Source organism: Carlito syrichta, unplaced genomic scaffold (assembly GCF_000164805.1).
Source record: "Carlito syrichta isolate Samal-C Ts95f unplaced genomic scaffold, Tarsius_syrichta-2.0.1 Scaffold303157, whole genome shotgun sequence".
Lineage (NCBI taxonomy): Eukaryota > Metazoa > Chordata > Mammalia > Primates > Tarsiidae > Carlito > Carlito syrichta.
In genome coordinates, this window is record NW_007247253.1 from 1712 (window position 1) to 27814 (window position 26103).

The following is a 26103-nucleotide window of genomic DNA, read 5'->3' on the forward strand; positions in this document are numbered from 1 at the left end:
CCCCCGCCCGCCGCCCGCCGCCCGCCGCCCGCCGCCCGCCTCGACCCTGGTTCGAGTTTCCGCCGGGCCTTCCCGGCCCGGACGGTGCTCTGCCAACGCACCTCGCCTCTCCAGCGCTCTTCAGCTCCTCCTTGGTCACTCCAGCCAAGTTGCGGGTGCCAGAAAGAAAGCGAGTTCTCTGGAACACGCTTGCCGCCAGAGTGGGGACTTCGGCTGCGTCTTGAACGTTTTCATTTCGGAGAATGTGTTTGGCTCATGCGTGTCAGTTTGCAATGTGCACACTTCTTGGCTTCTGTTTTAGTCATCAGCTAAATGGCAGTAACCTATTTTTCAAAACCCATTCATCGGAAATACCAGAGTAGTTTAGACCCTCAGACCAAGGTGGGGAAATCTCTCTGAGTTCTTTTGATGGCTTGCTTTCTTTTGCTTTGAATTCTCCTGAACAATAGTGAATTTCCAGAAGGCGACACCCTTCCTGCCCAGCCTACCTTGTGTTCCAGGATCCTGCAGAAACCTTGGGTTATCTCGCCATATATTACTGTAAATAAGTGAATTGGAAAATGCTGAATCATGAAACTGATGTAATAGGAAATTCACAGAATGCTTTAAAAAAAATGAGCAGTGTCATTGTCCGGAATTCATTTATGTGGCATTGTCATTATTCAGAGTCTTCCTTTTCGGGAGCTAAAAACTGCTTAGGTGATACTAACAGGAATTAGAATTTGAGGCTGAAGAAATTTACTACACATCCCAAGTTTTCTTTAACACCTTTTACTTCTCGGATGTTTCATTTCTTGAAGCAAGAGAGTGTAAAAGTGCAAATTGTAATTCTGCCTTTGCATCTACCTGTTGAGCAATCCATGCTTTTACTCATATTTCAAAATTAGCCAATACCAAATGTTGTGGGTGGATTTACTTCGTATTTTCATAAGAAGATGTCAGTTAACATGAATGATTTTTTTTCACCCAAGAGGTATTATTTAATATTTATGCCACAAGGTTACGGCACACAGGCTCATAAATAACACTGCCATAATAAATGACAAGGTTTCAGTTTAGACGGATGATCTCCGAACACCAGGCGCTGCTGGCTGCCCACAGGGGCAGGATGCAGAGCATGTGTGGAACATGCATGCACAGGTGGGCTGGGAAGCGCCACGTGGAAATCTCAAGACCTGGCAAGGAGGGGCTGCTTGCAGGCAGTTCATGAAATCAAAGGATCGAGGACAAGGCCGAAGGCCCGAGTGAGCTGTGGGAGTAGAGACAGCCGTGATGGAGTGAATGTAAAAGTTCTGTATGGGCCCTGGGGAGGGGGTGTTTGGAGAACAGATCACCGAGGGGGAATAATGCCATGGATAGTCTAGAGTGAGACCGTGAAGGGGTGCGGCATGGGGCTCCAGAAAGAGAACTTGCAGAAAATATTGTGATGTGGAAAATAACTGGAGCATGGATGAGTTTCTTGGCAGACAGGGAAGGACTGGATTTGGGAAGCTCATGGAGGGGAAATGTCACTGCTTCCTGCCTCTGTCTGCTTCCTTCAGATGAGCTTCTGATATGCTTACTGTACAATAAAGACGGATAAGCGAGAGAGCCATTTTGCCACCGAATGAGAAGGTTTTGCAAACCCAGGGAAGCAAAAACTCAAGTGAGAAGGTGGTCTCCACATTTGGTGCTGAAGGTGTAGCCATCTGCTGGGAGTTTTGCTCCCCAGGTGTGGGCTACTTGAGATGCTGCTGAGAGGTCAGCCTTCTTGATCTTGGAGAAGCTTGCCTGGTGTATGAGCTGGGGGGAGTGTCAACATCTGTGTGGGACATGAAGTCTGTGAAGTCATGGAGAAAAATGCCAATGCATTCTGCTCAATCTGCGAGTGCTTCCTGGAGGCGTGGGTAGGTGGACCAGATAGCCAGGCTGGATCCTAGGAATATGTAGACACAAGAGAGAGGAAGCTATTTTGTAATATGAAAGCCTAAATGGTAATAATAATAGCTTGCATTGTGCTAAATTGTTTATAGATATTATCCAATATAATCTTAGCCTGTGAGGTAGGGGCTATTGTGATCTCCATTTGGATGAGATAACAGAGGCGCAGAGAGTTAGTTGCCCTGGGCCACACAGGTCATCTGAGGTTGAAACCCAAGTGCCTCTCTCTCCAAAGCTCCAGCTCTAACCCACCCTGGCCTATTGCCTTCTGGATTTTGCTGCTTGTAACCCATTCTCCTCATGCGTAGATGTCCGGGCCATTAGCAAACCTGTAGCAATTAGCAGCTCCTGTGCAATTGGCCAGGATGTGAGGTCGTGCTGAAAGTAATCTAAATATACAAAGCAGGAAGTGCAGGCCACTGAATAGAAGCAGGATGTGAAAGAGGAAAAAAAAAAAGGTAAAACCAGAAAGTATTTGCCATCGGTAATGAAGAGGTACAGGATCATCTTTATATAGTCCAGGGGCAGTGCATTTGCGGGGTTGCGCATTTGTGTTGGGTTGAATGCGTGTCCCGGTGTACAGCGAGTGTACCTTGGAATACATTCCAGCACCACGGTGTCCACGATTTGGGGACCCATCCTGTTTTGTGTTGTTTTCACCTATCTGCTTGTTTTTGTGGGCTGGAGGTTGAGTGGCTTCTGAACGGATGCCTTGAAGCCCCTTCCCTTATGGGGAGCATGCCTCCCAGGGCAGGGTCCTGAGGAGGGGGTGCTTGCTTCTTCCCCCCCCTCCCCGGCTGGGACAGAGTAACCTTCAGTATCAACGCTAGAAGAGTGCTGTGTCTGTAGCTAGGATACTGCCAAAGCATGAATAATTGTGATGAGGCCTGAAAGATAAGTCACGGAACGATGCCAAGCTGATTTCTGAAAAGATGATCCCTGGTTCCAGAGGCTGCCAGAAAATTCCGAGGTTGCCAGAGGTCAAGATGCAGAGGTCCTCCTCAGAGAGGGTGAGGGCCTCGAAAGCAAAGGATAACGAACTTGCTTCCTCTGAGGTCACTGGTGCTGAGTAGCGAGCTCCATGCGGGACTTACCCTGCCCAACAGGCCCCCCCTTGCTGTTTTCTGACGCCATTAACTCTTACTTTCCTCCAGACTTGACTGGAACCAGCCTGAGGCTGGCTGCCCCAGCTCCTATGACAATGGCTTGTCTAGAAGGCAGTTCTGTCCAATTTGAACTCTGGTCTCCAATAGTTATTATTTAAAAAAATTTTTTTTGAGTTGGGGTCTCACTCTGTTGCCCAGGCTGGAGTGCAGTGGCACGATCACGGCTCAGCCCAGCCTTGACCTCCTGGGCCCAGGTGATCCTTCTGCCTTAGCCTCCTGAGTAGCTGGAACTATAGGTGCACGTCATCATGCCCAGCTAATTTTTTAATTCTTTTGTAGAGATGGGGTCTCTCTGTGTTGCCCAGGCTGGTCTCAACTCCTGGTTGCAGCAAATCTTCCCTCCTTGGCCTCCCAAAGTGCTGGGATTACAGGATTGAGCTGCTGCACCCAGTCTTACTTTTTCTTAAATGAAAAAATAAATCTCATGATGACCAGTGTTGATGTCAGCTGCAGAATTTAAATATTCACAGTGGACATTTGTACTTGTTAGACAACCAGAGGACAAAGATATAAGAGGACCTTACCAGCACATATCTGTGTGGGGACAGTTAGCAGACAGGGGCTGTGGCAGAGTCGCATGCGTGATTTCTCTGTACGTGGTCACATACCGTCGGTGATCCATCGAAGAGAATCTGTTAACCCCTCACTCTGTCTGCAGCGCAGGACACAGGAAGGTCAGAACAAGGCAGAGACCCACATTTCTCCAGCTCGAGGAAGAGTATTATGAATATTTAAAATAGAGAGGTAATCCCCAAACTGCGCGTCAGCCGTTGGCTTCCACGTTCAGCCTGACCCGAGCCCCTGTGATCTCCCAGGCAGTCATGTTTGCCTTTGGTTTCTGTTTCTTCTGCTGGTTGGCAAAAGCACAGGAGCCAGAGGAAAGGTAGCAGAGACTAACCCAGGCAATTCACAGGAAGATGAGTAGACTAGTGTAGACCATAAATAGCCTCAGGTGAATTCAGTTACCCAGTTTATTGGTTCATCCCGTTCCCCTGAGAAAGGAGCAAGGGGCAGGCGGGCACTGCGGCGGGTGAGGAATTGCTGGCGAGATGCTGCCTTGGCAGCCCTGGTTTCCCATTCTTACCTGAAGATGGAAGGGCCCAACGGTGCCCGGGAGTCTTCTCAGCCCGGCATGTGTGTTTGTGGGTGAGGTGATATTTATCCTCCCCAGACTCTAGGTGTATTGACATCATAAAATTTTAGCCCTCCCCTCGCCCCGACTCTTTCTAGATGAGGATACAATTAGGTCTTGAGAGCCCGTCTCTTGTAGCCAGAAAGTGGTGATAGGTGTCAAGTGGGTGAGTTGAGAGTATTTGGGGATGTTTCTGGAAGACAAGAGGCACGCCGTCTTTGACTCTGGACTCAACCAGTGTGAATTTGAATTTGGGTTCTGTTTTGTTTTGTTCTGAGTCAGAATCTCACTCTGTCGCCCAGGCTGGGGTACAATGACATGATCACGGTTCACCACAGTCTCAATCTCACAGCCTCCCAAGTACCTGGGACTGCAGCTGCACGCCACCACACCCAACTAATTTTTAAAATTTTTTTGTAGAGATGAGATCTTGCTATGTTGCCTAGGCTGGTCTCGAACTCCTGGGCTCAAGCAATTCTCCCTCCTCGGCCTCTCACAGTGCTGGGATCACAGGCATGAGCCATCACGCCTGACCTGGGTTCTGTTTTTTAGTGGCTAGTAGACCTTGGGCAAGTTACTTACCCTCTCTGAATCCGTTCCATTTCCTCAGCTGTAAAGCTGCAATGGTGTCTCCTGCACAGGGCTGTTGTGAGGATTAGGTTAGAAGTAAGAAGTTCCATGGGAAAGGATGTGAGGATGAGGTACAAAAGTGAGTGAGAGAAAAGATCTAATACACCAGTCCCAGTGCTCAGCACACAATAAGTACTCAATGAAAGAAAACCAAACCCACCTTAGTTGTCGTTGTATTGTGGGAGATAGGAAGAAACAGCATAATAAATAGTATTGGAGGGACCCTACACAGCTAGAAATATTGATGGTTACTGTGATGGGTTTTCTCGGACCAGTTGTCAGGGTCGGGAAGAAGCAGTACTTGAGTGGGAAATGCTTCCCAAAGCACATCTGGCTTTTGACATCCATATCGACACCATGGGCCATTTTGCTTGATTGTAGGCTTTGTTGACATCAACAGAATTTTTGTGTATCTCCATCTAGTCAGCAGAATTGGAAATAATCGGCCTTGTAAGGCAATACCATGACCTTTTTAACCTATGGGAAGTTTGGAGAGAAGCCCTCAGGAGCCAGGGTTTTCTTAGATGACTCATGGGGCCGAATGGTCAGTAATGAGAAAGACGGATACTTGGTTAATGTTTGTGCATCAGACCTATCCATGTACACATGTAAGAGTGAATGAACTTCCACAGCAGAATGTGAACAGGCTGCAATGTTCCCATCACTCTGTTCCTCCCTTGAATACCAAGTGGAGACCGTGTAGAGAACAGAGCTAGGTTTTTTCAGTGCTTTGGAACAGGGAGGGTTACTTGAAGAGTGCCTCTGCTTATTGATTTTGTTTAAAGGAATCAAATGCAGTCATCCTAAAAGAAGTTTAGGCAATGTTGATAGGGTTTTTTTTCCCCATCCAGAAGATACATAAATTCATCTGTTTCTTGATTCCCAGGCTGAATTCAATGCATTTATATCTCCTACTTTGGGTCTTCTATCATGACCACACATTAACTTGCCCATTTCTTTCTTTCTTCTGAAATTTTACAATACATGCACACTTACACCAAGGCAGAAGAATCTATGTTTTGTGACTGTGCATGACATTGTCAAATTTGACTTTGATTAGGGCTCACATCTGGTATAAACAGATAACTGCTAGCCCAGCTCCACCGTGTGCAGAGAGGATCAGTCGCTTTTGAGGTGGAACATCTATGGAGCTGCCTAAGTGGCATCATTTGAGGGGCACAGACATGCCCTCCTATACCCCAGATATCTCGCCTAGAGCTGCAGTGCATCTGGGCTGTGCTTTCGAGGTATTCCCTTCACCAAGGTGGCATAGAAATGCAGATGCATGACATGACTTCAGTATTGTTTTCGTTATCACAGTAATATGGATGGACTTGCCAGGTGAACAGGAATGCAGAGGGTGGAGGGATGGGAAATTTAAGTTTCTTTTTTTTACGAGATGGGGTCTCACAGTGCAGTGGCGCCATCATAGCTCACTGCAGCCTTGGCCTCCTGGGCTCAAGTGCACCTCCTGCCTCAGCCTCCCGGGTATCTGGGGCTATAGGCACCACCATGCCCAGATAATATTTTTTGTAGAGATGACGTCACGCTGTGCTGCCCAGGTTGGTGCTGATCTACTAGTCTCAAGCGATCCTCCTACTTCAGCCTCCCAAATTGCTGAGATTGCAGGTGTGAGCCACCACACCTGGCTGAGGGAAATTTTAAAATTTTTATTTGTATTTTTGGTGTGGGGAAATGGAAAAGTTCTAAGCCAGGTGTGATGGTGTGCACCTGTAGTTCCAGCTACTTAGGAGGGTGAGGCAGAAGGATCGCCTGAGCCTAGGGGGTCAAAGTTGCCATGATCATGCCACTGCACTTCAGCCTGGGCAACACAGTGAGACTGACTCAAAAAAAGAAAAAGAAAGAAAGGAAGGAAGGAAAGAAAGAAAGAAGAAATGGAAAAGTTCTAGAATGTAGGACAATTATCTGAAAGGTCTGGAAGGACATAATAGCTGGGAGAAGTCCACCCCCAATGGGCAAGATGGGACAGATCTGGGAGTCAGCTCTGATCTAAGAAATTTTTGGAAAGAGTTAACAAGGCTGGGAGAAAAATGGAGATGTGGTGAGGGCCTCCTCACAAGAGAACTTATGAATGTAAAGAAAGGATGATGGATCAAGTCTTTTGGTTTAAATTCAGGTGCCTGGGGCCACTGAGGGTCCAGCAGAAATGTCCACGTCCACGCCCAGTACTTTCTTTCAGCAAGAAATGCTAAATTCCTACTGAATCTTAGACGCTAGAGACATAACAATGGCATGGACTCTGACCTCATAATTTCTAAACAAGGGAACGCACGAGTAAATGTTTAGCTTATATTAATGCAACCTGGCATGTGAAAATACCTATGAAGTTTGGACACGTGTCATGCCTGTAGCTGAAACTCTTCAAGTTAATTGCCTTATTTTCCTGTCAGGAAACAGCTTATAACCACACACATGACTTGAGCCAGGAAATCAGCTTCAGCTTAATCAATATTTAGAGTGTGATGTGTTGCTAATCGGTGTTGGTTTTGGACATAAGAGGTAGCCACAGCTCGTGGTGTGGCAACTGCCCACTGGGTCTGCTCCAGGTCTCAAGATGCCAGCTTCCTTCGGTGCATGAGTGCCCCAGAGCACCTTCTGCAGGGATTTAGACCATGCCCTATAAGCCATGGAGGGTGATTTTGAGGTCCTCCGTGGGGGCCAGCACACCCCTGTGATGCTAAGAAAACATTGCCCAATCACTGAAGTAATTTACTCTTCTGTTGCCATCAAGCTGTCATTCAGGTTTCTTCCACTTCTCAAACAATCCATCTCAGTCCATGAGATTGACCTCTTTGTCCCGCCAGCTTCACGTTCTCATCCAACTTTTTTACTGTTTTGGAGTCTCACTGTTGCCCAGGCTGGAGTGCAGTGGCACGTTCCCAGCTACTGCAGTCTCGACCTGCGGGGCTCAGAGGATCCTCCTGCCTCAGCCTTCCAAGCAGCTGGAACTGCAGGCACATGCTGCCATGCCCGACTAATTTTTTATTTATTTTTATTTATTATAGAGATGAGGTCTCACCATGTTGCCCAGGTGGGTCTCGAACCTCTGGGTTCAGGCAGTCCTCTTGCTTCCGCCTCCCAAAGTGCTGGAATCACAGACATGAGCCACAGTGCCTGGCCCTCATCCAACTTAGCTCTTTCTTGAAAGAATTGCTATCAAGATGCCAACACCTCCTTTCAGAGGACCTTAGAAAAATATGGAGTTGAGCCACATAGCTATACACACATAAAATAGGTGATTTATTCCCTTTCTCTTAGGTGGTGACTCCTAATGGCATCTCTCTGTCACTTTGTGTTCTTCAGAACTCTGTCTAGAGTGAAAGCTTGATTGTTAGAGCAGTGATTAGCAAACTATGGCCCATGGGCCAATCCAGCCAGCCGCCTGTTTTTGTCGACAAAGCTGTGTCGGATGGCAGCCATGCTCATCCAGTGTGTGTTGTCTCAATGGCTGTGTTCACGCTGCCACAGCAGAACTGAGTACTTGTGATAGATACCAAGTGGCCCCAAAAAACCTCACACATGTACCATCTGGCCTTTTTTTTTGTAACAGGAAAAGTCTGCTAACATCAAATCTAGAATAGCACCATCTAGTAGAAATAGAATGTGAACCACACATGTAATTTAATTTTATTTATTTATTTTTTGAGTTGGGGTCTCACTCTGTTGCCCAGGCTAGAGTGCAGTGAAAAGATCATGGCTCACTGCATCCTCGACCTCCTGGGCCCAGGCGATCCTCCCACCTCAGCCTCCTGAGTAGCTGGGACTGCAGGTATGGCTAATATTTAAAAAGTTTTTGTGGAGAGTTGAGATCTTGCTATGTTGTCCAGGCTGGTCTTGAACTCTGGGGCTCAAGCAGTCCTCCTGCCTTGGCCTCCCAAAGTGCTAAGATTATAGGTGTGAGCCGCCAGCACCTGGCTCAAAACACATGTAATTTTAAATTTTCTAGTAGCCAGGTTAGAAAAGGGAACAGGAGTAATTAATTCTGATACTATATTTTATTCAAGTCTATATATCCAAATATTTTAATTTCAACATATAATTGATGTAAAAATTATTAATGAGACACTTCATTTTTTAAAAAATACAGAGTCTTTGAAATTCAGTGTATATTTTACACGTAACAGCACATCTCAGTTGGGACCAGCCCCATTTCAAGTGTTTAATATGACTAGTGACCACCGTGTTGGGTAGCGTGTATTTAGAATCTATGTCTCTTTTGCTGAACTTGAGATTTTGAAGCAGGCGAAATTAAACTCATCTTCCTATGAGTGTATGGAGGTTTTCTTTGAGACGGAATTTGGAGGAAAGGCTCTGGTGAGGACGACAAGGGGTGCATGTGCCTTCCTTACCCACAAGTCTGTAAACATGGGCCCTTAGGCTAACTGAAACCATACTCGGCGCGCTTTGCTTGTTAATGGGGAAAGGTGCATGTGTAGCCGTAAGATGGAAAATAATGAACATGACTATTATGAACCATATTCCTAGTGAAATCAGATGGCATTCTCCCATCATTCTGTTTAAAAGAGGTTTTCACTGAAGTCAGTATGAAAAACCCGAGTCTCTTCCCCCCAAAAATCAAAGTAGGAGAATCAGTCGATTCTTGGGTGAGTCTTTAAGGTATATATGAAAAGAACGAGGAAGAGGGCTTTTTTTTTTTTTTTAGGTGGTGGTTGTTTTTTGAGTCAGGGTCTCACTCTGCTGCCCAGGCTGGAGGACAGTGGCACACTCACAGCTCACAGCAGCCTTGACCTCTTAGGCTCAGGCAACCCTTTCTCCTCAGCCTCCCAAGTACTGGGACTACAGGCACGTGCCACCACACCCACCTGATTTTTTGATTTTTTTGTAGAGATAAGGTCTTATTGTGTTGCCCATGCTGGTCTTGAACTCCTGGGCTCAAGCAATCCTGTCTCAGTCTCCGAAAGTGGGATTCCAGGCATCAGCCACCGTGCCTGACCCAGGTAGAGGGTTTTAAGTCATCTTGGGGAACACACTGTGATGTTTACTACACCAAGGGATGTCCTGGACTCTGTGCTGCCTATGGTCTCACTGAATAAGCCGATGTTTCCTTCCTGTGGGATTTGGTGAGGCAGGCATGGGGTGCCCTGCCTTGGAATAAGGCACCCTGGCCACTCACCAGCTGCCCTCTGGTTCTGCACCCATCAGCACCCGCGATCGCTGCCTTTGGGTGAAGTTCTACTGTTGGCTTCACCACTGGACTCGTGTTTTGAGAATGGGGGTGACCTCTTGGCACATATGGCTGAATGAATAGGCCAGTGCTGGTGGGCAAAGGCTGGGTGCATTCTGTCCATGTGGAAGTTGAATTCAGCCTGGAGCTCCCAGGAGGCCATGACACACTGCTGTGCTGGTCTTGCTTTTATGGGCTACGGGGTGGGGAGTGTGGGAGTGAAAGGAAGGGAAGAAAAAGAGCAGGCTTCTTCGCTTGCCTCTGTGACCCGCCAGTTGGGTAGCCCTGGAGGACATCACCTCCTGGTTGTCCTCCTGGTCGTCATTTTTCGTCTGCAGTATGAGGGAGTGACACAGCTGTCACCAGGGCTTGTCGCTCTAACTTCCCCTACTTCTAATTATAAGGTTATTTTTCTGTCTGTTTCCCCCTTGGAATTGGGCAGTATAAACGAGAACATGAAACAGTTCACCCTCTTGCCGCGGGGTGGACAGCTTGGACCTTACCCTCCCTTTCTTGATGTCTTCCCACTGGCTTCCCATGACTAATCAAAAGGAGTGACCGGCCCTTCTTGTCTCTCTCTGCCCTTTGCAGAAGCCACAGTTTCCACTCTCACCTCTTAGGATGGTTGCTTTCTCCCCCAACAAGTTTTAAAAAAAATCTTATGGTACAAAATTCAAAAGATAAGGATGGATGTACAGTACATCTCTGTCTCCTAGCCTTACCTGTGTGAGCAACCAGTGATTGTGTACTTACTTGAATACACATACATACACATACATATTTATAAAGCCCACCAGGTATTTCTGAACCTATTTTTAAGAACAGACAGACAAGCAAAAACCCCTTGAGCTGTTCTATCATCTGTACATGAAGGCCTTCCTTTTTTAATAGTTGTATAGTACTCCATGAGTGGTTATCCTTAAAATACTTAACCAGCTTCCTCTTGATGGGCATTTAGGTTTCTCATCTTCTGCTGTTATTGAACATCCATCCATACATATTCTGCACAAGTTGGAGTATATTTGTAGAATAAAGTCCTAAGAGTGAAATTATTGGGCTGGGGTGGGGGGGCACATCTATCCTTTTGGTGACTGTCGCCTGATTGAATTCATAAAGATGACAGCCACTACTGGTCCATAAGAGGGCATGCTTCCCTACACTCTGGCCAGTATAAGGTATGATTTGACTTTCTGATCTCTGTGAATCTAAGAGGTTGCAATTGGTGTCTCTCAGGCGGGGTGAGGTGGCTCACGCATGTAATTCCAGCACTCTGGGAGGGCCGAGGTGGGAGGGTTGCCGGAGCTCAAGAGTTCAGCCTAGGCAACATAGTGAAACCTTAGCTCTACAAAAAATAAAAAGATTAGCCAGGCACGATGGCATGCGCCTGTAGTCCCAGCTTTGGGAGGCTGAGGTGGAAGAATCGCTTGAGTCCAGGAAGTCGAGGCTGCAGTGAGCCGTGGTTGTACCTTTGCACTCCAGCCTGGGCGACAGAGTGAGACCTTGACTCAAAGAAAGAAAATAAGAAAATGGTGCCTCAGTATAGTTGGTTTGCCTTTCTCTTACTGTGAGTGAGCATTTAGTTGTCAGTGAACTATGTTGTCTGCTCATTTTTCTAATGGGCCTTGTTTCTAACAGACTATCAGTTGCCCTAAAAGGGAAACACCACCCCCTTTTATAGAAACCTTCGTTGATTCTTTGCTTTGGGTAGAGTAAAAGTTTCAGCCCAAACCCTGCCTTTCTTTCCAGCCTCACATCCTGGTGTTCATACAGCTGTTCCCTGATGACACCCGCATTTCTTGCCTTCGCACCCCGTTGCCGCTGTCCTACGCCCAGTACCAGTCCCTCGCCTTCCTACCTGAAGAACTTCTCTTCAGCCCTCTAAAGCCCAACTGAAATGCCATTTCTTCCATAACACCTGTCCTGGACCCCACAGTCAGAGTTACCCCCTCCCTTGGGCTTGTTTGTAGTTTGACTAAAACACCAACCATATCCCTCCTGTGTTGCTGTTATTTATAGACATGGTTCTCCAGCACTAGATCTGGGGCCTTATCCACCCTTGCCTCTCTCAGAGCTCTAAGCCAGAATTAAACAAAGAAGTCCTTATTTCTGCTTTCCTTGGGGAAGACCAGAGTGACCTTTTTCTTTACAATTTAGTAAAATAGTCATAAGTCTGGGCCTGGTGGTTCACGCCTATAATCCCAACACTTTGAGAGGCTGAAGCGGGAGGACTGCTTGAGTCCAGGAGTTGGGGACCAGCCTGGGCAACATAGCGAGACTCTGTCCCTACAAAAAATAAAATAAATAAACTAGTCATAAAATAAAATTTAACATTTTAACTGCTTTTAAGCGTGCAATTCAGCAGTGTTAAGGAAATTCACAATGCTTTGTAACCATCACCACTTCCATCTCTGCATGATTTCATTACCCCAGATTGAAACTCTGGATCCATTAAACACCAGCTCCCCATACCCCCTTCCCCTGGATCCTGGCAACCCCTCTCCTTCTTTCTGTCTTTGTGAATGTGTCGAAGTGCCTCATAGAAGTGGATCATAGAATACCTTTTCTTTTGTGTCTAGCTTGTTTCTACTTTGAGTCATGTCTTCAAAGTTTGCCCCTACTGTAGCATATATCCGAATTTCATTCCTTTTTAGGGCTGAATAACCTTCCACTGCTCGTCTGTTCACTCATCCAGGGATGGACGCTTGGGTTGCTTGTAGTTATCATGAATGATGCCACTGTGAACATGGGTGTATACATATCTCTTCAACTCTTGCTTCATTCTCTTTTGACTCTATAGTCAGAGGTGGAATTGCTAGATCAGATCATGTGATCATTCTACATTTACGTTTTTTGAGGAACTGCCATGCTGCTTTCCATAGCAGTGGCACCACTGTACATTCTCACAGTGCACAAGGGTTCAGTGTCTCCATATCCTCACCAACACCTGCTATTTTCTATTGTGTAGTGTGTGTGTGTGTGTGTTTTAATAATAGCCATCCTTATTGATGTGCAGTGGTCCAAAGCGACCTTTTTCTACTGTGTTCTGGACACCTGAATCACAGTCATATTTGGGAGATCTCTGGGCACCCATGCATCAGCATCGCACGCTCAAAACATGACCTTGATTTCACAAATAGACAAGCACGCACACATAGCCTCATCCATGGAGAAAGAATCCAACAGCTCAGCCCAGGGTCTGAGATCACCCACGTGTGACTTGGAGCCGGAGAAACCTCCCTCTGGTCTCTTTGTCCAGGCTTGGAGCTCTCACGAGGAAAAAGGGCCAGGCCGGCATCCCTGTCACGTTCCCTCGAGGGCGCACCTTGCACACTTCTCCCTGCTTTGTCTTGGCAGCGTCTGACCCGCCCTTTGAAGTCAGGACAGTGGCTTGCAAGTGTCTGAAGCTGGGGTGTCTCTCTCATTCTAAGGCACCTTCAGTTGCGACGGGCTCAGTTGGGGATGAGCCTCTCCATTTTGGAAACCAGCTCCGGTGTGATGGCCTCATGGCTCAGACAGTCACTTTGTGATCAGCAAATGCACCTCAGTCTGGGGAGACAGTTTCATGTGGCCTCATCTTCACGAGCGTCTGTGTGTTGGTTTTGTTCCAGGCCTTCAGCAGTGATTTTGGTATCTTTTATCTCCCACGTCCATTGCTTTATGCCGATTGATATTTTACCTGGGCAAATAATGATTCACATAGCCGTGATGATGATGATGTTTAAATGGTGTCTCTTCCTTGTTTTTTCTTCCTTTTTCAGAATTTTGTGCCATCTCTAGGCAGGCAGACTTCCCTGACGACATCAGTGGTGCCCAAGGCTGTGCAGAGCGTGGCTTACAAAGACTTTATTTCCTTCACTGTCTTTGAAGGAAACGTGCGCAATGTGTCCGAGGTCTCGGTTGAGTATTTGTGCTCCCAGCCGTGTGTCGTCAATTTGGAAGCCGTTGTGTCCTCTGAGTTCAGAAGTAGCATCCCTGTGTACAAAAAGAGGTGGAAGAACGAGAAACATCTTCACACCAGCCGGACCCAAATAGTGCACGTGAGATTCCCAAGCATCATGGTGTACAGAGATGACTACTTCATCAGACACTCCATCTCCGTGTCTACCGTGATCCTGCGCGCCTGGATCACCCACCGGTACAGCGGCGGAGACTTCGATGTGAAATGGGAGGAAAACCCGCTGCATGCCGTGGCAAGGAATTACACTCTGCTGAAGACGGTCCCGCCTTTTGAGCGCCCTTTTAAAGATCATCAGGTGTGCCTTGAGTGGAACATGGGCTACCTTTGGAACCTGCAGGCAAACAGGATTCCACAGTGTCCCCTGGAAAATGGTAGGTCGCTGGTCTTGTGGGGCATTCGATTCTCATTTTGTTGGAGCCTGCATCGTATTAGGGAGGCAGGAGAGAAGGCTGATATTAGCTACAGGAAAGCCGAGGAAAATGAAGGGACACACTGAGCTTGTCATTTGGGACTTTGGGGACAAAAGGAGATAAATACAAAGAGGAGAGGAAGGGAGGGAGGAGAAAGATTAGGAGAGAATTGGACCCAAGATGAAAGGGAGAGACCGAGGGGGCATGGAAGGTAGACTTGGAGAGGCTTCCATCTGCTCTAGTTGGCAGGGACTGGTAAACAAGGACTGGAAAATCTTCTTCCCATCCCCCTCGCCCCCAAACCCCGAAAGCGTCCATTATTTTTAAGCAAACTGTTTTATTCTGGAGGAGATGAGAGCCCGCAGGGACCTGTGTAAGACAGGGAGGTTGTTTCACAGGATGATGACTCCTGGCTAGGTTGGACTCCTACTCTGCCACTGTCTGTGGAAACTGGGCACTCTCTTGAGCCTCAGTTTCTTATCTGTAAGATGGGATGATAAATAATTTTCCCTGAGCTGTGCTGTGAGGCTTAAATGAGATGGGATGGCTTAGCACATCAAAGTAGCTATGGTGATAGCAGAACCCACGCTGCATTTTATCCTAAATGCCAATGGTCACAGCCGCCGCAGGACCAATCGGGAAGCTCCTGTGCCCTCCTGCAGCCTCCCCTCAAGTTCTCTGCACTGGTCCAAGCAGCACCTTGCTCTGTGATGCCAAGTGCTTGCCTGTTCTTCTCCCGACCCAGCGGCGGGGAGCCAGCCTGAGCATGTGTCCAAGCAGTGTTTCCTACAGTGTGGCCCTGGGACCACTGTGACAGAATCACCCAGTGCTCTTCTTGCAAACACAGACTCCCAGGCCCTATCCTTTACCTACTCAGATTCTGTGGGGGCAGGGGGAAGCCCTGGAATCAGCATTTAAGCACATCCCTCATGACTCTGATGCCCCCTAGAACTTGAGAATCTCGGGGACAGGGACAGAGCTGGTGGGATTTTGGTCCTACAGTTATGACCAGATCCCCAGGCAGGCTTGGCAGACGGAAGAATCCCTGGGCCTGACCCTTCCCCAGGGCATGCCTGCCACCTCCTAGGCCTCAGCAAGACCGGTTGGGACAATGTGACTTAGACTTGTACTCTAAGTGTTTTCTCTAGCGATCAACTTCTTGTTACCTCTGGGATGTGACGTCTGTCAGGCTGTCTTTGGGGAAACACTGACTGTGGCAATTTCTTGGTGTTGCCCCAAGGCAACTCTGCATGTCATGAAAACCTAAAGGGCCTGTGTGAGCATATATTTTACTTGGTCAGAGGCCACTTGCCACAGAACTGACACATTTGACTCTTAAGAAACTATTTGGAAATAATTACAGATTCTCAGAAAGTTGCAGAAATGATAGAGAGAGTCCCGTGTGCCCTCTCCCTAGCTTACCCAGTGGTGACATCTTCCATAATTGTGGTATACAATCAGGCCAGGAGCAGGGCTCACACCTGTAATTCCAGCACTTTGGGAGTCTGAGGCAGGAGGATTGCATGAGCCCGGGAGTTTGAAACCATCCTGGGCCACATCTCTACAAAAAATTAAAATATTAGCCAGGTGTGGTGGCTCATGCCTATAGTTTCAGCTACTTGGAAGGCTGAGGCAGAAGCATCACCTGAACCTGGTTGAGGCTGTGGTAGCTGTGATCGAGGTCCATTGCACTCCAGCCTGGACGACAGAGACTCCTACTCAAAACACACACACACACACACACACACACACACACACACACACACACACACACACACACGCATATATACACACCGGGGAAGGAGTGTTGATTTCACACCACTCGCTCGGTTCCAGACCTTATTCAGATTTTTCCAGGTTTCACATGGACGTGTGTGTGTGTGTGTGTGTGTGTGTGTGTGTGTGTGTGTGTGGTTCTGTGCAATTTTATCCTCCGTTTTGTCTTAATAACTGTGTTTTGTGTCTGGCTTATTCCGCATCTGTGCAGTTCTTTAAATGAAAAGATGTGCAAAAGATGGAAGCAGATTCCCTTTCTGGGGGCAGGTGGGTAACTAAACCCCTGCCATAAGCCATGTCAGTTACCCTAAGGACCCATGCACGTCCCTCCTCCCAGCAGGGCCCGTGCTGGCCTCTGTCTGGAGCACCTTCCAGGAGCCACCTAATTTGCAGGGAGACGGGGGTGCAGGCATACGCCGCTACCGCTTTGCCCCTCCTTCGACTTCAGGGCTTAATGATTCCATCTCATGTTTGGCAAATCACGTATTTCTCATTGGAGGATGACTGAATCGCGAGCTGGAAGTTTCCGAGTGAAATCATCTGTGAGCTGACTCCGTTCTTAGGGCGCCTGAACATGCCCTTCAGATGTGACACGTCCTGCCTTCTTTTTGCTGTCCCTCCCTGTGTTTGTGAGGCTCAGGAATGACAAGTGGGACTTGTCTCCCTGCCTTCTCCCTGCCTTCTTCAGAGCATTGCTTGTGGAGTGAGAATTAAACCACAATGCAGAGAAAAGCCTTTTCTATGAGTGAAAGTCCCTAAAAATGGGGGTAGGAGGAGCTCCAGCCACCCTCAAAACCTGCTCTGGTCACATGACGGTGATTTGTTTACCAAAAAAAGGGAGTGTCTCCTCTCCCTCTCTTCATCTTATTTTACTTCGAGTCAGGGTCTCACTCTGTTGTCTAGGCTAGAGTGCGGGGGCATGATCTCAGCTTACCACAGCCTCGACCTCCTGTGCTGAAGAAATCCTCCCTCCTCAGCCTTCCAAGTCGCTGGGGCTATGGGTGTGTGCCACCACACCCAGATAATTTTTTGATTTTTTTGTAGAGACAGTGTTTGCTATGTTGCCTAAGCTGGTCTCAAACTTCTGGGCTCAAGCAGTCGTCCCTCCTCGGCCTCCCAAAGTGGTGAGATTACAAGCATAAGCCACCGCACCCGACTTCTCTCTGTCTCTCTTTAAAAGACAGATCACACGAGTGTCTGCACAGTCCATGACTGTGTCCACAACTTTTGTTCTGGATCTGGGCTGTGGGGATGGAAGGGGGCCAGGGCTCTGATTTGTTCTTAGCAGGGGCTTCTTGATGACCAAGAGTCAGGTCAGAACAACAAGAAGGTGTCAGTGAGGTGCAGAGCTGAGCTGCGGGGTGCCTGTCATGTCTGGGCCCGGTCCCAGCCTGCAGCCAGCGCTGATATGGGGTTTCAGGGAAGATTTTCTGTGCCCAGTATGCCCTGACTTGCTTTCATTTTCCCTTTCATTTTATGAAGAAAGTCAAAGTCCCCATGCCTGGACACTCCAGGGGTGGGGTTGGCGTGCCCTCTACCACCAGCCCAGCTGGAGCTCCCCAGGCGAGGGTTATGTGTGCCCTGACACAGCCCTCGGTGGCTCATCTCCCATTCCAGACCAGACCAGCCAGGCCATGGTCTCAGTTGTGGTGGAGATGCCACAGACGTTTGTCCGGCCCTGCTGGGCAAGCCTAACCCGGATGAGAAACCCGCAGCCTTTCAGGACACGTGTGTGCCCAGGCGGGGCCATGTGCCCCGGTGCACCTGTTCTGGCTGCATCCTGGGTCTGTGGGGCCTGTGTGGTCACAGGTAGACCACACCTGCGACTCCACCCAGTGTGGTGCTTTTTCTGGGGGGGGGGAACAGGGCGTTACCTGTTGTCCCTCACAAGCCACGTGTGTGCCTGACTCATGCATGAGCTCACTGAAAGGAAGGAGTCAGCCACGCAGGCAGATGGCTCAGCCCGCAGACCTGGAGGCCACCCGGATGTTTCTTCCGGTCACACCCTGTAGTGACAGTCACCTAGTGCATCCCCCTTGCCCGCCGACTCCAGACCCACAGGGCTGCTTGCTTCTCCTGGAACATATGAGATTTGTGTCCACCCTGGGACCTTTGTGTGACTGTTCCCTCCTCCTAAGATGCTCCTCTCCCAGATAGCATCAGGGCGGCTGCCTTACCTCATTCTTGCCTCGGCTCAAACGCCACCTCCTGGAGATGTCCCTCACCCCCATCCAAGATGGCAGTCTGCTCCCACCCCACCTGTCGCTGTCCACCTTTATCTTCCTCCCTGGCCGTGTCACCCCTGGACAGTGGCCTTAAATACAAGTAACTGCTTATGGGTCTGTTGACTGTCTCCCATACTGGACAGCAAGTTCCTCGAGGCCCGGGGTCTTGCCTGCTTCATTACAGTGCTGACCCCAGGGCCCAGACACAGGGGGCCTCACATAGGAGCTATTTGCGAAGTGAGTGGGTGCTCGTCGCAAGGGACATTTGTCTCTCTTAGGCTCATGTGTGGATATTGCACGTGGCAGTGTGCTGGTGCCCTGGCAGGGTGGTGTTGCCCTGTGGGTGGTATGCCTGGCGGGGGTTGTGCCCCTTCCCTGGCCCTGCACACTCCCGCAGTCTCCCAGCCAGAGCCTGCTGTGACTGCACCTGGGGGAGGCTGCAGCCTCCTGCTCTGGGCCTTTCCTTCGAATTGACCCTGTGACTCCCGACCCCTGGGCCTTTGCCAAGTTGTTCCTTTTACCTAGACTAGCTGACCTGACACTGTCAAAGGGCTTTAGGTGGCTGTATGTCTTAATCTGCCCAATATGCTACTGTCATTTTTTTTCTTGAGTCTCACTCTGTCACCCAGGCTGGAGTGTAGTGGCAAAATCACAGCTCACTGCAACCTCGACCTCCTATGTTGAGGTGATCCTCCCATCTCAGTTGCCCAGGTAGCTGGAACTACAGGTACATACCACCACACCTGGCTCATTTTTTGATTTTTTTTTTTTTGTAGATACGAGGCCTCACTATGTTGCCCAGGCTGGTCTCGCTCTCCTGGGCTCAAGCAGTCTTCCCACCTCGGCCTCCCAAAGTGCTGGGATTATATAGGGGTGAGCCACCATGCCCGGCTGGAAGTGTGATTTCTTATAACAAAATTCCATTACAACCAAATGATAGAAAGTTAAGTCAAGTGTTGGAGCCAGTCTTGTCTTGTCTTTGTGAAAAAACCAGTTTATGCAGTAGGACTATTCAAATCAATGACACAATGATACTTTTAGTAATTACGAGCTATATATTTGGTGCTTAAAAAAAACTAGACCTAGTTCCTTTTTCCCCAGTTAATCACAGTAGTCTGAAATTTTCAGCAATAACACTAATTAATGCCTAGCATCTGCATTGCCCTTTATGATTTTCAAAACACTTTTTTCATGCACATTGTCTCATTTAATCCTCATAATAGTCTCGTGGGAAAGCCAGTGTTATTCTCAACCTTCTCTAACACAGGAGGAAAACCAAGGCTCAGGGAGTTGGTTTAACTAGAGTCCAAACTTCCTGATTCGTTTGACTTTGCTGTGCCGCCTCTCTGAAATATGCTAATACAGTCCTAACCCAGGTTCCAAATTAGAAAGCATACTTTTTTTAAAGTTGAATTTTTATCGATGTGAATCATCCTGTTTGCTTCACCCACTGGACGTTTGTGTTTTTGAAGCGGATTGGGCGGCCCAGGCTGAAGAGCCTTGTGGGCTGAGGGTGGGGAGGCCCTGGAATGGGGCTGGTTCCTTCTTTCTGCCTGCATAGAAATGGGCTGAGTCTTTTTTTTCCCCCTTCTTTTTTAGACAGAAGAAGAAAAAAGTAATGTATGTACATGCTTTAAAAAAAAAAAATCAAGCAGCGTAAAAAGGTTTAGGGGAAAGAGTAAGTTTCCACCCACCCAAGTCTTCTGGTGCTTTTCCCAGAAGTAAACTCATTAGCAATGGTTTCTCGGGGCTCCTTCCAGAAATATTCTCCACACATGTAAGCATTTGTTTTCAGCCCCTGCTCTTCCAGCACAAATAAGAGGATCCTAGAAACTCTGTCCTGCACTCATTAACAGTATGATAGAGATTTTCTACTGGGCATGGCACTTTGGGAGGCTGAGGCAGGGGAATCGCTTCAGTCCAGAAATTCGAGACCAGCCTGGGCAACATAGCAAGATCCCATCTCTACAAAAAAAAATTAAAAAGAAAAATTAGCTGGGTGTGGCAGCATGCACCTGGAGTCCCAGTTACTTGGGAGACTGAGGCAGGAGGATCCCTGAGCTTAGGAGGTCAAAGCTGTGGTGACCTGTGATTGTGCCACTGCACTCCAGTCTGGGCAACAGGGTGAGACTCAAATTCAAAAAGAAAAAGGAGAGGAAAAAAGGCAATATGGTAGAGATTTTGCTATATCAGGACATGTTGATTGACTTCATTCTTTCCAGTGGCTCCTTGGCATACCGTTACGTAACTTACATAACCTGTCTTTTGCTGGTGGTCTTGCAAGCCTTTCTCGTCTGTCAATTTTAACAACAAAGCACCACCGAACGTCCCTGTGCTCACACGGAGGCATGTTTGGAGGATAAATGACTAGGAGTGGAATTTATTTTGTTCTTAAGACTTTGGGATTGAATGTTCCCCAGTCTTCCCGAGTAACCCGCTTCACCGCTAGCATCCTTTTGTGGGAGAAGTTCTGACCTACATCGTATTTACTAGAGAATAGAGTTTTTATTCTTAGGTTCTGGGTTTAAGGAAAATTAAACATCTGATGGCCACTGCCTTTTTTTTTTTAAGATAGGATCTCACTCTGTCGCCCAGATTGGAGTGCAGCAGCACGATCCTAGCTCACTATAACCTCAACCTCCTGGGTTCAAGTGTTCCTCCTGCCTCAGTGTCCTGAAGGGCTGGGACTACAGGAATGTGCTACCCTGACTAGCTAATTTTTAAAAAATATTTTGTACAGACAGGATCTTGCTATGTTGCTCAGGCTTGTTGCCTTTTTGATGTCCTATGTTTAGATAGCATTATTGAGTTACCTCTGTTTTAGACAAGGTGTTTTATTTCTCCAAGCTGAAAATTTTACCTCCCCGCCTCCAGATTCTGCTTACAGACTTTGAGTCCTTGTGATTCCTTGCATTGATACTGTCACTGACTTCACATGCAGGCTGAGAATCTCAGTGGCATCATAGTGGTGTGTTTGTAGCATGCCCTGAGTACAGATTTATTGCATGGAAACAGGACTGTCCCCAGAGCAAGGCATCTGGGTCAGGGTTCTGGTCATGCAGGTAAGCTAGGAATGGACTACATGATCACCCCCTAACTCCACCCTCCTAGGGATGAGATTCTAAATATTTAGCAGCCAGTGAGGGGTGAGGGTCCTGGTTAGTGCTGAGGCAGGGTGGCTTCTGAGGCCCTTACTGAGCCAGGCTCCAACCTGAGGGAGATGCCAGGCTGGGTGGCGGGACCTTGAGTTCAGGGTGACATCAATTATCTAACCAAAACAGAAGTATTTCAGTGTTTTAGCAACCAATAGGGTCTCACAGGGGCATACCTGCTGAGTATCAGCTGTGGTTCTCTCTGGGAGGATTTGTGAGATGTGGTGTGGTTAATAAGAAGCCCATTGACCGAGTATGGTAGCTCATGCCTGCAATCCCATCACTTTAGGAGGCCAAAGCAAGAAGATTGCTTGAACCCAGGAGTTCAAGACTAGCCTGGGCAATATAACAAGACCTTATCTCTACCAAAAAAATTAAAAAATTAGCCAGGTGTGGTGGCACATGTCAGTAGTCCCAGCTACTTGGGAGGCTGAGACTGAAGGATTCCCTGAGCCCAGGAGACTGAGGCTAGGGGGTCATGATGAGCCATGATCGTGCTATTGCACTCCAGCCTGGGTAACAGAGTGAGATCCTGACTCACAAAAACCAGAAAACAATTGGTTTGTAGTGGAGAAGCCAAATCTGAGTCAGAGCTGGGCTTCTTCTTGGCTGTACAATCTTCAGCAAGTTACTAACACTTTTCTTATCTCCAAATGAATGGGTTTGTACCATGTAATAGCTGATGCCTCTTCCTGCTCTAAAATTTGAAGGAATAATACAAGCAAAACATATAAGGAGGAAAAATTCCTAACATGAACTGTTTTCTTGGCATTTTAGGTTTATGTCTTAATGGTGCCTTTTTTTCCTTCTAATCTTACCTCTTCATACAAGATAAGCCAAAAAAAATGGGTTTGGGGGAAGGATTTGAAAGAAAGGGACCATTGTTTGGCTTAGAGGTTCACATTATAGAATTGTGAAAAGGGCTAGGAGAAAGGGATACAGGTTTGAATCCTGACTTGGATACAGTTATATTCATTCATTCACCAAATATTTATGGAGTCCTAACAAGGACTGTTCTAGGCTCTGGGGGTAGAGAAGAGAGTGAAGTAAGTACCCCTGCTTTCAAGGAATTTACATTTAGAGGAAATGAGGCATGCCACTAAACCTCTTTGGACCTAAGATTTCCTACCTGTTGTCTTTAGTGATGGATGGCATTGGTAGTGTTACTCTCCGTTCTGCTGCCTGTGACAGACATAACTAATCAATTCTAGCACTCCAAGGAGCTACAACCAGTTGCTAGACGATAAGCCTGTGTGTTATCCTGGGCTAGATGAATTCTAAAATTCTCTCCTGCTCCAAAATCCATTCCTGTTAATTGCTTCTAACTATAATAAAAAAGACAGTATTCTACTGAGGAAAAACTACACCAAAATTCCAACATATAGACGTATAGAAGCTACAGAGTTTACAAGAAAACGACCATGCCTTTGGTTTGGTTTTGCTGGGTACAGGAGGAATGTGTGCTTGTAAAATTATCTTAGATCTTTGGGTCTGAGATTCTTCCTCCAAAGTCCTTTGCTGCAAGTTCTCCTCTTTGACTCGTTTTTCTTTGATTTTTGGTTAAGAGCGAGACCCATCAACATTCACTTTTAACTCCTTTCACTTTGGAAGACTCCGTAATGCAGTCTCTTTTTATTGGAGTCAGGTTGAGCAGAGTCAAATCCCATTTGTTTTGACAAATGTTTCGACCGCACGCTGGATCACTCAACAGCAGTCACCAGCAGAAGGCTTCCTAGGGGTCTAGCGTGTGGCCATCTGGTCCTTCATGCTTCACTCAACACGGTGAATGCCAAACCAAAGTTGAGCTGATATCAACCTCTTTGGTAAATTTCTCCTTCAGAATCCAAAGACATTTTTACAATATTTCCATTTTTAATCCCCCTCACCACTCCCATAGACAGACCAGCAAAGTCCAATGTGCCCAAATTGAGCTCAAATTGAAAAAAGAACTGGTGCGGTGGCACACACCTATAATCCCAGCACTTTGGGAGCCCGAGGCAAGAGGAAGGCTTGAACCCAGGACTTCAAGACCAGCCTGGGCAACATAGCGAGACCTCATTTCCACAAAAAATAAAAATAAAAAAACTAGCCAGGTATAGTGGCACGTGTCTGTAGTCCCAACTACTCAGGAGGCTGAGGCAGAGGGATCACTAAGTTCAGGAAGTGGAGGCTGCAGTGAGCTGTGATTGTGCCACTGTGTACCAGAGTGAGAACCTGACTCAAAAACAAAACAAAACAAATCTAAAAGCAAAAAAAAAGGAAAAAAATACTTGAGGGGTTTCTGTTAAAATTGATAACTCCACCCTTTTGAGTTTCCAAATGCATCTCTACCTGTAACAAAGCAGGTAGATTTGTAAATAATGGGGAAAAATTGGCTTATTTAATCCTGTTAAATATACACACCAGGGCCTGAGATTCTAAAAACAGCTTTTATGATTTCTAAATTACAAGGAACCAGAGGTACCACTCTATATAATAAAAGTCTTAATTTCCTTTGGGAAATGAAGGCTGGGCTGTCCGACATCCTAGGCTGACGCCCCCATAATTTGTGTCAATACTGGTATTTTGTGACTTGCACTGAGGTCAGCTCTCCTCTCTCCCAGAAGCCCAGGAATTGTGGATGTTTAAACCAAGGAACATTTTATTCCTAGATTGAGTTCAATGAATTCTCTTTTCGTTGGTGGGGAGAGAGATATGGAAAATAGAAAATTCATACTTAACCTTATTTAAAGCAGTAAATATTAAATGTAGATGAAATAACTCAGTTTTTAAGATTTGTTATGGACATCCTTATTTTTCCAGAGCTGCAGAAAAGATTTCTTACTCATTTGTGAAATAAGGTAGAAGATTTTAAGGAATTTACGGTTAATAATTTTTGTGTAGGATTGTGTGTTTTTTATAGAGTTTTGTGTGTAGTGTGAAAAGTTTGTACAAAATTTTAAAAAGCTTCAGTTTTAAGAGCATGAATTTTGAAAACAAAGTGCTTGCTTGGGTTGAAATCCCAGGTTCACCTCTAATTATTTAACATTCTGCGAGGCTCAGATTTTTTTTGATCTGTTAATTGGGGATAATAAAGAAAGCTACTTCCAAAATTATGGACTTCGTCGCAACTTGGATGGATTTAGAGTCCATCATACTCAGTGATCTATCACAGAAACAAAGAACTGAGCACCACATGTTCTCACTTATAAGCAGACCCTGAACATTTATCATAAAACTACGAGAAAGGGATTGGCAGTAGCAGGACACTGCTGGGGGAAGGGAGGGTGAGGGCAGCACACTTCATCAATAAGGGCACGTGGTCCCAAACCAGGGGGAGTGAGGATCAGTGGGAGACTCATTTAAATGTGGCAGCTGGGTGGAGGGTTCCAGGTAGAATGTGATGTGGGAAGGGATACTTTACTGGAGGTCACTGAAAGGGAGTCGTTTTGCTGTTTGCAGATGTGGTTGGCCTCCTTGGCTTTCTGTATGCCTCCAGTGGAGAAAACACAGGGATTGTCAAGAAGTTCCTGAGGTTTCGGAACCGAGAGCTAGAGGCCACCCGACGCCAGCGGATGGATTACCCAGTGTAAGGATGGGCGGTGGGCGGTGCTGGTTTTCTCTGAAGTCCAGAGCAGGCTAGTGGAAGAAATTCTTAGGAAGACACACCTTTGGAAGATGCTGTGCAAAGATGTTGAGATTGCCAGGTGTGGTGGCTCACACCTATCATCCCAGTACTTTGGGAGGCCAAGGCGGGAGGATCGCTTGAGCCCAGGAGTTCGAGACCAGCTTGGGCAACAAAGTGAGACCTTGTCACTACAAAAAGAAAAAAAAAAAAAAACTAGCCAGGCGTGTGCCTGTAGTCCCAGCTACTTGGTAGGCTGAGGCAGGGGAATCTCTTGAACCCAGGAGTTAGAGGCCATGGTGAGTCATGATCATGGCACTGCACTTCAGCCTGGGAGACAGAGTGAGACCTTATCTCAAAAAAAAAAAAAAGTTGAGATCTACACGGTTTAGAATGTGTAGAATGTGAAAACTTCCAATTAGTCTTGAATCATCCTTGTGTCTAGTGGTCCTCAGTTTGCCTCAGCCTTTGTCCATGGGGGAATGACACAAGCAGGCAGCAAGGTGTGAAGCCTGCGGCCTTGCAAGGTTTCAGGTGCAGCCAGCCAAAGCTAGCCCAGATTGCAGTCTTGGCTTTGCCTTTTTTGTCTTGGAAGATTGGATGAGCTGCTTGAAATTTCCCAACTTCTGATCTCCTCCACTGATTTCAGCAAAACCCAGACACACACACACACACACACACACACACACACACACACACACACACACACATTCCTTCGACTGAATTGAAGATGCTGAAAATGATTCCTGGTTCACCTCAGACTGGATGGATTTAGCAGAATGATTTAATTCTTCCCATGCTGCTGGCTGTAGAAAGATCTTGAGTCACTTTACTGAGCGTATGTTCTTGCTAAGCTTCCTTGTAATAACTTATCTTCATGAGCTTGCTCAGCTGGGTGGGTCAGGAGGGAGCTATGTGGCACCA

At 47.1% G+C, this 26103-nt stretch overlaps 1 protein-coding gene across 1 annotated transcript in view; it reads left to right on the plus strand.

Moving 5' to 3' along the window:
* The window catches only part of SEL1L3 (SEL1L family member 3), a 123559-nt gene that overhangs the window by 1438 nt on the left and 96018 nt on the right, over positions 1-26103 (plus strand). Inside the window, exons 2-3 of the mRNA XM_008057938.2 lie at positions 13813-14383; positions 25017-25143. Coding sequence (XP_008056129.1) covers positions 14110-14383; positions 25017-25143 — 401 coding nt within the window. The 5' untranslated portion in view covers positions 13813-14109. The remainder of the gene's footprint in view (positions 1-13812; positions 14384-25016; positions 25144-26103) is intronic.